We start from the raw sequence: 11373 nt of genomic DNA, 5'->3' as shown, positions 1-11373 counted from the left end.
ATTTATAGAAAAACAATGTGAAAACAATGAAGTGTAAAAAATTATAATTATGTATTGTAGTTGTTCTCTTTTTATATTGAAGATATTACAAAATGACATTAATTTTTAGTGACATACATTTGTCTGATTTATGATTTTTATAGTAAATTTAATTATTATTCTCATTTTTATTTAGAAGATATAAAAAAATATAGTTAACTGATTAACCACAAACAATTGTTCTTTGTATGATTTGTACATTTCAATAATACTCTTTAGTAAGCCATTTGCAAAACATAACGTGAAAATAATAAAGTGATATACTAAAAAGAAGACGAAGGTGATAAATTACAACTTAACACTTATTAAAATGAATGAAAACCTGTAATATTAATAAAAGATTTAAAAAAAAATTGGAAATTTAAGTGGGCATTTGTTTTCTTAAGTCTAAAGTTGATAAAAATTAATTAGAGATTAAAGCAAATTGATCATGACATAGACAATTAGGTTGTTAGGTGAGGAAACCTCCCAGCCGATTGATGGTTAGGCGATGCTAAAGAAGTTGAGTGAGGGAGTTGATTCTTTCTCAAAGTCACTGACTCAATTAGTGGGTCGTCAAAACCTTAGGACACACTGAGCTAAAATATAATGAGTATAGACATGACACAAGAAACCCACATTTCGTGTTTGTAGCATCACTAGCCACTTTGAGAAATGAGGGAATAAACACGACCATGAAGTTGTGTAATAAGGATCTTGTCAACATACCACACAGAGAAGGAAAATATTGAAGCCGAACGCGAGACGCCACAATCCCACGAGCAAGGGAGTTATTCGCACAACCCACAAAATTAGCTCAAAAATAGTGAGAATTAAGAAATGAAAATAAATAAATATAGAAAATCATAAAAAGAAAATAAATAAAATAGTGTAATTAAGAGGAGAAAAATAGCCGTTAGAATAGAAAAACATAGATAGATTTTCGTTGCACTGTTCAAAAAGTATTTTCGACCGTTAGAAAACTAACCGTTACACTTTAACAACATTACAGAGCGACACACTCCTTCTTTCTCTTCATCTTTCTCAATTCTCTCTTCTCTTACCACACTTCCCTCCAATTACATTACACAAACACGCTCTCTCTATTCATCTCATTAATTCAATTTCATACAAACCCTAATCGGAATTGAAAATGGCGGTGGAGGAGGGAACCGGCGGTGGTGGCACAACGATCATCGACGAGATTTACGAATTCTGTGCACCGAGATTCTTCGATTTCTTGAAAGTGGAATCCGATGACGATGTTCGTAGGGCTGAACTTTGGTTTCACACCGCTTTATCTTATGCTCCTTCTCGTAAGCATCATTCTCTTCTTTCAATTATCAATTTAATCATGAGAAATTGATTTCGTAATTAGGATTTATTTTCAGAAATTCAATTATAAGATAGGGTTTTCTTCTTTGAATCACGGGTTTGAATGTGAAGACTGTAGGAAAGTTGGAACTGTGTGTGTGGATCGATAAAGTTGATTTTTTTTTCTTGTCAGAATGAAATTGTGAAGGAGACAGTGAATTAGGGTTTTGTTATGTATTCTTGATTGATGATTTTGTGTTTGTGAATTCTTCTTTCATTCACTACTTGGGTTTATTCTGTAGTTTTCAATGTTTTTTCAGATTTTTTGTTGCTTAGGGTGGGTGAAGTTTTGATTTTGACTTGGTAATTGGGATTTCAATTCTATGATTTGTAATTTTGTACTAAAGAAACTCTATATGATTCATACTATAGGAACTGTGTTTCAATTATGTTAGGAACCCAAGACTTGGGTTCGGAAGAAATAACAATTTGATTAAGAAATAGGATACAATTTCTCAAGGGTTTCCCCTACACAATAGTGTCACTGCTCTATTCACTAAACCTTACAAATAGCCTTGAAACAACCTCAACTATCTAACTAACTTTAACCACTAACAAATCTTAACTACTTTAACTACTCTAGTTAGTCATTATTCTATATCCTAACAAATTATGTTGCACTAGCACTTAGAATACATAGATGAAACAAATTGCTTTTCAAGGCTTTTGATCCTCATAGTTTTATGTTTCGGCCAGAGAACTTTGTTTATCAATGTCATACTTGAGCTTTAGACATTGTTTTAATTGTTTCTATGATGTACAAAGGGTTTACTTGGTCGGATTTTCAATTTGTTGCAGCATTCATGCCTAAAATCAAGGCTGGTAGATCCATTACTGTAGACACATTATGTGATTTTAGTGAAGCTGACAATATGCCAAAGGCTGAAGATAGAGTTCTGGAATCAAATACTCAACCACAGAGCATTATTAGCAAAGTAAAGGAAGATGATAGAGCCGAGGAAGAAAACCTTACAATTGCTTCTCACATGGTAATTGCTGGTGCCATTTTTTGTAATTACCCAACAATTTGGTTCTTGGTTATTATTACCATTTGCTCATAGTTCATTTTTCAGAATTCTACCATTAAGAAAGAGGGTGCACCATGCTGCGAGGCCGAAGGAAATAATTCAACTTCTCTTGAGGTATTAAGCGTGGTAATTTTTGGCATCCCCATAACTAATTTGTTTCTCATGGTTTTTATTACTATTGTCTCATAATATCTATCTATCTATCAGGATGCTGTTGGTAAGAAAATGAGTACTCATAAAGCGGAGATCATAAACACAGCGACATCCATAGGAGGAGCATCTGTTGAAGTAGGAAAAGATGCTTGCACACCAAAACCAGCATTGCGAAAAAATGTCAATGCAGCTTCCACTAATTCTAAGAAGCAGCAGAACTCTAAGAAGGTATCCACAAATACCAAAACTCGATTACAGTCAGCAGCCACAAAGAGCACGGCAGGGACTCCCCACTTCACCCAAGAGAATCAAGCCATTAAAAGGCAAAAATTAGAAGGAGGGAAAACTAGACAGGTAATTGTTAAAAGGTCTCTTCGTTTTCTGGTATTGGCCAAAATACCTCAAACTTTAACTATTCAAGCTTATACATTTTTTTAACAATTCAGATTCTGAATCTCAAACCTCAAACTTTGCCTCATGATAAGTCAAAACTGGGTTACTCTTCAAGTACTAGCAAAACTCAGAATGAGGACAGAAAGGTTTGTTTTGTCTCATTAATTAATATTTCATATACGATCAATTTCCTTACGATCATTTCCTTTGTTTCAATCTTTAGCTATTTTGTAAACATTGATTGAACTTTTTATGTAAAGGTTTATGTTCGTGACACACCAAAAACACCAGCAGCACCATTTAAATCAATGGCAGAAATGATGAAGAAATTTGAGTCTAGTACGAGAGACCTGCCCCTGGCCAACACTCTTTCCCATGTAATTATCAATCACATTCCCTGTTTTACCTTTTTGTTGCACCTTGGGATGTTCGAGTACTTTTTGACTAATTATTTGTGATGATAATTCCTTGATACAGACAAAACCGAAACTAACATTGACCAGGCCTAAGTCACCTGAATTTGAGACAAATCAGCGGGTTCGCCCTGCTAGAGTGAAGAGCGCTGCTGAGCTTGAGGAAGAAATGATGGCTAAAATGCCAAAATTCAAGGCTCGAACACTAAATAAGAAGGTACTGTTAAATGTTTTTTTTTTTTTTTTTGTGATTTAGTTAAATTTTGTTATTTACTCAGTCAAATAGGTGTTCTTTTTTAGTGCTTAAATTTATGTTTCTCTATTTTCTCTATAGATTTTGCAAACTTCAACCTTGCCTCCCATGCCAAGAAGTACACCCCAACCACCAGAGTTTAAGGTAAACTAGACCAAAGAATAGAGAGATATTTTTATTAACTAATATGTGAGAGTGTGTTGAACTAACATTTCCATTTTCATCAGGAATTTCATCTAGAAACATTGGCTAGGGCTCATCAAAATACAGATTCAGCTTCAAAAGCCTCATCAGAGGTGTCTCATAAGGTATTTTTTACTAACAGGATAATCAAATAGCTTTTTCATTCATTTTTGATCCATTAGTAACTTATGTTTTTTTATTGAAACAGGAGAACTCATCGAAACCTCATCTCACTGAACCTAAACCTCCACTACTCCAAACGTCACTAAGGGCCCGCCCACCAACAGTGAAAAGCTCATTAGAAATTGAGCAAGAGGAACTTGAAAAGATTCCTAAATTCAAGGCAAGACCCCTAAATAAAAAGGTAATAGTGACAAGCTAACTACGACGTTAACCAATCCTAAGATTTTCATTCTGTCATTTAGCTGACCTAATAGTATATCTATCAGATCTTTGAAAGTAAAGGGGATATTGGAATATTCTGCCATATGAAGAAACATGTTACCGAACCTCAAGAATTTCACTTTGCAACAAGTGAGAGGTTTCCACCTCCTACCGCAGTGGCTGATTTATTTGACAAGGTGGGTGGTATAGACTAAAATGTACAACCAGCTCCCAAGTTTTTTTTTCCTTCAGATTATAGAAGATTGTAATATGCATAGTATATCTATGATCACTTCTATATTCCAAAATCATTTACTTCTTTTTTTCTTTCCATTTTGCAGCTTTCTTTGAAGTCTGAACCTGCACGTAATACAATTCCAAGAACCACTACTCCAAATCCATTCCATCTGCACACTGAGGTTCGTTTCTTTCCATTTGGTTGAAACTTGACAGGTTAATGCAATACATTGATTGGCCAATTCTTCTAATACCAACATTCTTGATCATGTGGCAGGAAAGAGGAGCTGAGAAAGAGAAGAAACTGTACATGGAACTTTTGCAGAAAGAATTGGAAGAGGAAGCAACAAGGGTTCCAAAGGCTAACCCATACCCCTATACCACCGACTATCCCGTGGTACAAAAGTGTTCATTTTGGTGGTTCATATATACAATTTTTTACAACATTATTATTAAATCTACTGATAATTTGCAGATCCCACCAAAGCCAGAACCCAAACAATGCACAAAACCAGAGCCCTTTCAATTGGAGAGTCTAGTGAGACATGAGGAAGAAATGCAAAGGGAACAAGAAGAAAGACTTAGAATGGAAAGAGAAGAAGCACAGATGAGAAAATTTAAGGCGCAACCAGTATTAAAAGAGTGAGCAATCAATTAAGCATGCGTATTTTCTTCAAAAGAAATTTAAACAACCAGGACTTTTTTTTCTTTTCGAAGCATGCATATTTTCAATGATGATACAAGTAGTGAGCCTAAATTTCTTTTCATCTGAATGTACCTTGCAGGGACCCAATCCCAGTTCCAGAGAAGGTCCGCAAACCCCTTACACAAGTTCAAGAGTTTGATTTACATTTGAATCATCGAGTCGTGGATAGAGCACAATTTGATCAGAAGGTAATGAAATCAGTCCGTTTTTGTCTTCAACTTTAAATGATACAAGTAGATAGCTGGAAACAAAGGTATTTATTTATAGTTTAACCAATTCTCGATTAATTTTTATAGATTAAGGAGAAAGAAATGGTATACAAACGATACAGAGAGGAAAGTGAAGCAGCAAGAATGGTATGAATATTCGTTGTTACTGTCAGAGCATATGAATTTAGTTGCATGAATGACTGACTGATGCTGATTTTGCAAACATGAACGAACTTTGCAGATAGAGGAAGAGAAGGCACTGAAACAGATGAGAAGGACAATGGTCCCTCATGCTAGACCAGTTCCAAACTTTAATAATCCTTTTTGCCCACAAAAGTAAGTCATGCATCTGAAACTGTCCTAAACTATATCCCCATTTTTCATCTTTTGAATACTTATAAAGCTAGCTGCACTCTATTGTTGCATCAGGACTTCTAAAACAACAAAACCCAAGTCACCAAACTTGCGTGTACTCCAAAGAAGACGGTTCAATGGTTCCACAACTTCGAGCCCTGCTACTAGCATGAGATGACTGGGAGTATCAGATCTGATCAAAGTTTGGTGTTCAAGAACTCTTGAATCCTTGGCACCTCCCTAGGTGTCTCTGTAATAGTGTAATATATAAATCTGTATTCTTTGATGTAAATTTTTCAAAATTGCAGCTAATGCATCTGTATTGCATCTGTATAAACTATTTGTGATACCAATTCAACATTAATATTGGTAAATTAAGATTATGAACTGTTTGAGGAATAACTCATGAAAACTGAGTTAGTCCATATAAGTTTATGATACTTGAAAATTATGATTCTTTTGGTCAAAAATTGCAGCTAATGCATCTGTATAAACTATTTGTGATACCAATTCAACATTAATATTGATAAATTAAGATTATGAACTGTTTGAGGAATAAGTTCATGATACTTTAAAATTATGGATTCTTTTGGTCAAAAAATCCCAAGAAAATGATATTCATGCCAAAAGAAATGAAGTTGATGATGCTCAAGAAAATGCTCCAACCAAGCTACTACCGCTGTTACTTCATCTTCAATAAAACTAAGCCGATATCTTTAAAAAATTTATCCGTGACAAAGAATTATTTGAAAAAGCTTTAGGACTTTCGTAGTGAGTGAAGAATGACCGAAAATAAAATTGAAATTGTAACAAACTTTTGAGATACGCAGTAAACTATCCAGTATTATTTAACTACAGTTTGTATGTAAATAACTGAAACCAAATTTATGTAGATTCACACTATTTCACTATAGTTTATTCAGCAAAGTGTTTTTTCCAATTTAGATACAGAAAACTATCTACAATGCTCGCTCCTTCACCCTCTAAAAGCCAGAAAAAAGGATTAATCTAATCATTACGTGAGATACCAATAAGCTCGTTTTTAATGCCGGAGAATACTTTAGTATGGCAAGGAGAAAAAGATGGAAGGTACTCGGTGAGATCAGCTTATCACTTACTTGGAGAGGAGAGGAGGAGACTCCTTCCAGGATCCTCTACTGCCCCTAATGACAACCTGTGGCAGAAGATTTGGCATGTCCAGCTGCCTAACCGGGTGAGGAATTTTGTTTGGAGACTAGCAAAAAACATCCTACCAACTAGGGGAAATTTGAGCAAGAAAGACGTTAAAATTGAACCCCTGTGTCCTTTTTGTAATTCTGATATCGAAATCATTGAACACCTTTTTATGAAGTGTAACATTGCTAAGCTGGTCTGGTTCTCTTCTTGCTTGGGAATTCATGTGCCTGAGAACAAACCTCTGAATGACTGGCTGAAAGGGTGGCTGATAGGAAAAGATACTTTAGGGGCTCAAATGTTTTGTACTATTATGTGAAAAATTTGGTTTGCCAGGAACCAAAATGTTTTTAAACAGCTGAATGTTATCCCGCATATAATAGCTGCAGAAGCTATGGAATTTGTTAGTGAATATAACAAAGCTTTGCCTAAGAAACAATCTCATATGCAGCACAATCAAGTCACAGCCCCTATAGATCAATTCCCCAATCCTTACATTGTTCAGGTTGATGCAGGTTGCTTCCCTTGCGGAGTCACGACTGCAGGCTGTGTGATCAAAGACCCCTATGGTACCATAATCCTGTCTGCAACAAAGAAAGAAATGATGAATACTGTTCCAGCCTTAGGTGAAGCTCTTGGTATCAGATGGTTTCTCCAATTAGCTAAAGACCAAAAGCTTGAAAATATCATTGTACAATCTGATGCCCTTGTAGTAATTGAATGTGTTAGAGAGGCTCCAATAGTATTGCAAGTATTGATCATATTGTGGCTGACTGTAATTTGCTCATGAAAGAGTTCAAAACTGTGTCTGTTAACTATATAGGCAGAGAGCTTAACTTGTTAGCTCATAGTCTAGTTGGCTTTGCTATGCAAGCAAGTAGTGGAACCTGGTTGGGGTATGTCCCTTCCTTGGTTGATAACTCTAATTGTTGTTCTTCTTCTATTATTTAATGAAGTTGTTGGAATTTCAAAAAAAAAAAAAAAATGTGAATTCGGATTCACGCCCTTGCTGTACTTGTCATTGCAGGGTGCGTCATTGCAGCTTCCTTTAACCCATATCATAAAGTATAGCAAGATGTTGTAATTTATCAACTATGTAATGAACTAAATTAACTGCATTAAAAATAAAATCAATATAAGAAAATGCATGATACTATTAACCACCAACTATATGTAATTAATCATACATATATTTATGTGAAAAAGATTTGTGTGAGTAACATTTATCAAACTAAAAAGGATATCAGAATTTGCTATAACATTTTGTTCTTCAAATTTGTCCCTACTACAACAAAATACGTTAAATTAATACAAATAACTACAATAGAAAATAGACAATGGTTCAAGTGACAAGAGACTCCTTTCAAAAAAAAAAAGTGACAAGAGACTTAGGCTCCTTAAGCATGCAAGGGTTCAATGCGTATAAAATAAATTTAATTGAAAAGGGAGAACTCACCTTATGTGTTCCTGATTAGTTACTGCTAAGTGGCTAATATAATGGTAAAAAAAAAAAAAAAGAATACACAAGCACGTGCACACCATCAACTAATAAAAAGCATAAAATATTTGTGAAAGAAATAAAAGGAAAAAAAAATGATTTTTGAGAAAATTGATTATGACTAAAAGTAAGTTGAATGTAAAATGATTTGTGGTCTGATACATTCATGTAAAAGTGAATTTAACTATAAACTAGACCATCGACCCGTGCGCCGCACGGGTCTAATGTGATATTTAGTAATTGAGTAAATTATTAATCATAAATCAAACACACATTAAATCATCTTTCTGTTTCATAAGATGCAATCCAATGATTAAAGGGTTAAGGCATTAAATGGGTTTGAGAAGGAGTTCCAAAGTCCTATCCATATAAAAGATTAAAAGTGGATGTCATTGTAAACAAATGAGTAGCGTTTACACTAAAACTATGTACTTGTACTTGAGGAAATTGTGATTATTTTTGCTTAGACATCGTGATAGTATACTTGTTGGAACTTAATGAATTTTGCAACGTTCCAAGGCAATTGTTTAATACTGATGTAAGATATTTACATATCATCTATAATTATGTATGCTTTCAAAAAAATATATATAATTATGTATATTTATGCATAAGTGGGACAATTAATAAGATAAGTAAGATATTTAGTGGGCAAATTAGTAAGATATTGCTATGTCAATTTAAATATATTTTAGTGGACCAATTCATAGGGGAAGGGAGCCTAATAATATGGAGTTCAACCTTGAGCCAAGGAACATGAACAAACTTTTCATTCATCCTAAATGATCAAAAACTCCAATCTCATTAATTAAGGAATGATTTACTAACGTAATCAACCCTCATTAATTTGTCACGTTACACATTACTCCCTCCGTTCCAAAATATATGACTTAGTTGACAATGTGGATTGTTTTTTTGAAGGAGACAGTGTGGATTGTTGAATTGACATTCTTTGACCATGTCTTTTATACTAATATACAAATATAAATCTCATATAAGATGTTGAATTTGTCTCGATGAATATTTTTAAAATATTAAATTTTGATAATTTTTTCTAATAGATAATAAATATATTATAGATAAAAAATATGCATTGATATGTGTGATTGATTCAACTGTATCACTCACTTAATATGAGACAGAGGATGAATATTCAGCTTGAGCAAAAACGTGACATTGGTTATGGATATCAATTGAACATAAAAATTGTGACTACAAACCTGTGATGTTAATGACAGATCACACAAACAATAATTAATCGAAATTTAAATTAATGATATGGATAGCAAGAATGAATCAAAAAATATACATAAATCTTGACAAAATCTATAAGGATGATCTCTTTTTTCAGGGAAAGGATGATCTGATATGCATTATTCTATGTACCTTTTACAAATTAAATTATATGATCATGTAAAATTAATCTTCATTTTTCATAAGCTAAACTATATTTACTCCTTGCAAAACATAAGGCAAGACCACCTTAACAGTCGATATAAATATCAGGTAGTGGTGCTCTTGGCAAAAAATAATATTTCTTTTTTAGGAGAATTGATGGTTTTTCTTTATATAGTTTGTAACAAAAATATATTAAAATATTACAACATAACTATAGTTTACAGAAGAGTTCAACACTAATAAGTTGGTCAGAGAACCAAATTACACCTTTACAATCTTTTTAACAAAAGAGAGTAATAACACCAAAACCACACAACTTTATCAAAACACATATTCTTATGCTTAAGTTGAAAGAAACTTGATCACTAAAACTTAGCAAACTAAACAAACAAAGGTAATTGCTGCCACAAAAAAGCATGAGATGCACAATTATAAGGCATCTCTCACAAAATACAGCAACAGTCCAAACAAATGTGGCGAACAGAAAAATAGCCCGAAATGGATAGTCTGCAAGTCACATCTCTACTTATTGTAACATCAACTCCCCACTCAAAATACAGCAACCAAAATCCTGGAACAATATGCATATCTCAACACAGCTAAACCTGGAACACGCTACTCAGACTGAGGAACTCCAACTCGATGACAGGCTATATCAAAGGCAAAAGGACTACACCTAATCAGATGAGATGCATCCAGTAGGAACATAATCATTGTCTGCAGATCAAGAAATCAACCAAAACGTATAGAATCCAACCCGATATTAACTGATAAGAGAAGACCATGACTATGTGAACTGTCAATCGTAAATAAACTCCAGATCTGGCGCGATTGGAAAAATAAGTCATTAAAAAATAACACACAAATCAACATAACCTTAATTGCACTTTTCAGAAACCTCTCACAAAAAGAACTATTGTCGACACCAAATCAATTTCATAAACAAAAGAACCATTCATTAAAAACAAAATGAAGAGTTGATGCTAATAATATCTATCTCACAATCAAGATACCAGTCAGGGTCACATCTGCATATTCTCAAAGTTGTTTCTCGCACAATGACCTATTTGATTCTTTATCAAGATAAAGAAACACGCCTTAAGAAAAATTAAGCGAAATTGAAAGTGTCAAATTCTGGGTATGTGTCACAAAGCGAACAAACTTGAAAGTGTAAACAATGCTAGTAAGAATCATGCTCAGAATAAGTTTACTGAATAATTAAAAAATTAAAGAAGAATATTTGGTTGATAAAGTCATAAAGCAACATATTTTTATCCCCCATTTTCATTTTCCTCTTTGTAAACTTTTATCCTTCCATCATTTTATCCCATCAATATTATCAATTTATGGAAAAATTAAAATAAAACTCAATTGACTTAGTAACATTTTCAATCACAATTTATAACTATTAAGAGGACCCTATTTACACATTCAGCCAGTCAGATACCACACAACAACTTCAAAGGTACCTTGTAATATATAACAATAGCAGATATGAAACAGACAGATTCAGAATGTCAAAAATACAATGACAAAACTTACTAAAATTGATATTCAATAATTTTGATTATTATATATGTTTTTCTATTGGAGTTTAAA

The 11373-nt window shown here is 33.5% G+C and overlaps 1 protein-coding gene and 1 long non-coding RNA gene across 3 annotated transcripts; one reads left to right on the top strand and one right to left on the bottom strand.

Moving 5' to 3' along the window:
- The first annotated feature begins 1055 nt into the window (after window positions 1-1055).
- Window positions 1056-6175, top strand: TPX2 (targeting protein for XKLP2). 2 transcript variants are annotated; one of them, XM_085703139.1, is made up of 18 exons: window positions 1056-1334; window positions 2191-2381; window positions 2466-2534; window positions 2628-2927; window positions 3020-3112; window positions 3227-3343; window positions 3444-3596; window positions 3714-3776; window positions 3860-3940; window positions 4024-4179; window positions 4265-4396; window positions 4541-4618; window positions 4714-4833; window positions 4912-5078; window positions 5222-5330; window positions 5439-5498; window positions 5593-5687; window positions 5781-6175. In XM_085703139.1, the coding sequence occupies exons 1-18, from the start codon at window positions 1172-1174 to the stop codon at window positions 5881-5883; spliced, it is 2250 nt and encodes a 749-aa protein (XP_085559265.1). In that variant the 5' UTR covers window positions 1056-1171; the 3' UTR covers window positions 5884-6175. The 2 variants fall into 2 exon arrangements, with proteins under 2 accessions (XP_085559265.1, XP_085559264.1); XM_085703138.1 differs by having other exon boundaries at window positions 2466-2546.
- Window positions 6176-9936: 3761 nt separating this feature from the next.
- LOC146931628 (uncharacterized) lies at window positions 9937-10770 on the bottom strand. The gene is made up of 2 exons (XR_015008380.1): window positions 10532-10770; window positions 9937-10424 (listed from the first exon to the last, which is right to left on the bottom strand). It is a non-coding gene; the product is annotated as an uncharacterized LOC146931628 (long non-coding RNA).
- Between the last annotated feature and the right edge of the window lie 603 nt (window positions 10771-11373).

Source organism: Medicago sativa, chromosome 4 (genome assembly GCF_051527215.1).
Source record: "Medicago sativa cultivar Bolivia chromosome 4, Bolivia_mono, whole genome shotgun sequence".
NCBI classification, from domain to species: Eukaryota; Viridiplantae; Streptophyta; class Magnoliopsida; order Fabales; family Fabaceae; genus Medicago; species Medicago sativa.
The sequence above is the reverse complement of the archived record's forward strand: the minus strand, read 5'-3'. Positions and strand labels throughout refer to the sequence as shown.

Coding starts and splice junctions, on each gene's coding strand:
- TPX2 (XM_085703138.1), top strand. CDS start 1,172: ATGGCGGTGGAGGAGGGAACCGGCGGTGGTGGCACAACGATCATCGAC. Junction 4,397..4,540: donor TGGCTGATTTATTTGACAAG/GTGGGTGGTATA, acceptor TCCATTTTGCAG/CTTTCTTTGAAGTCTGAACC. Junction 5,499..5,592: donor AAAGTGAAGCAGCAAGAATG/GTATGAATATTC, acceptor CGAACTTTGCAG/ATAGAGGAAGAGAAGGCACT.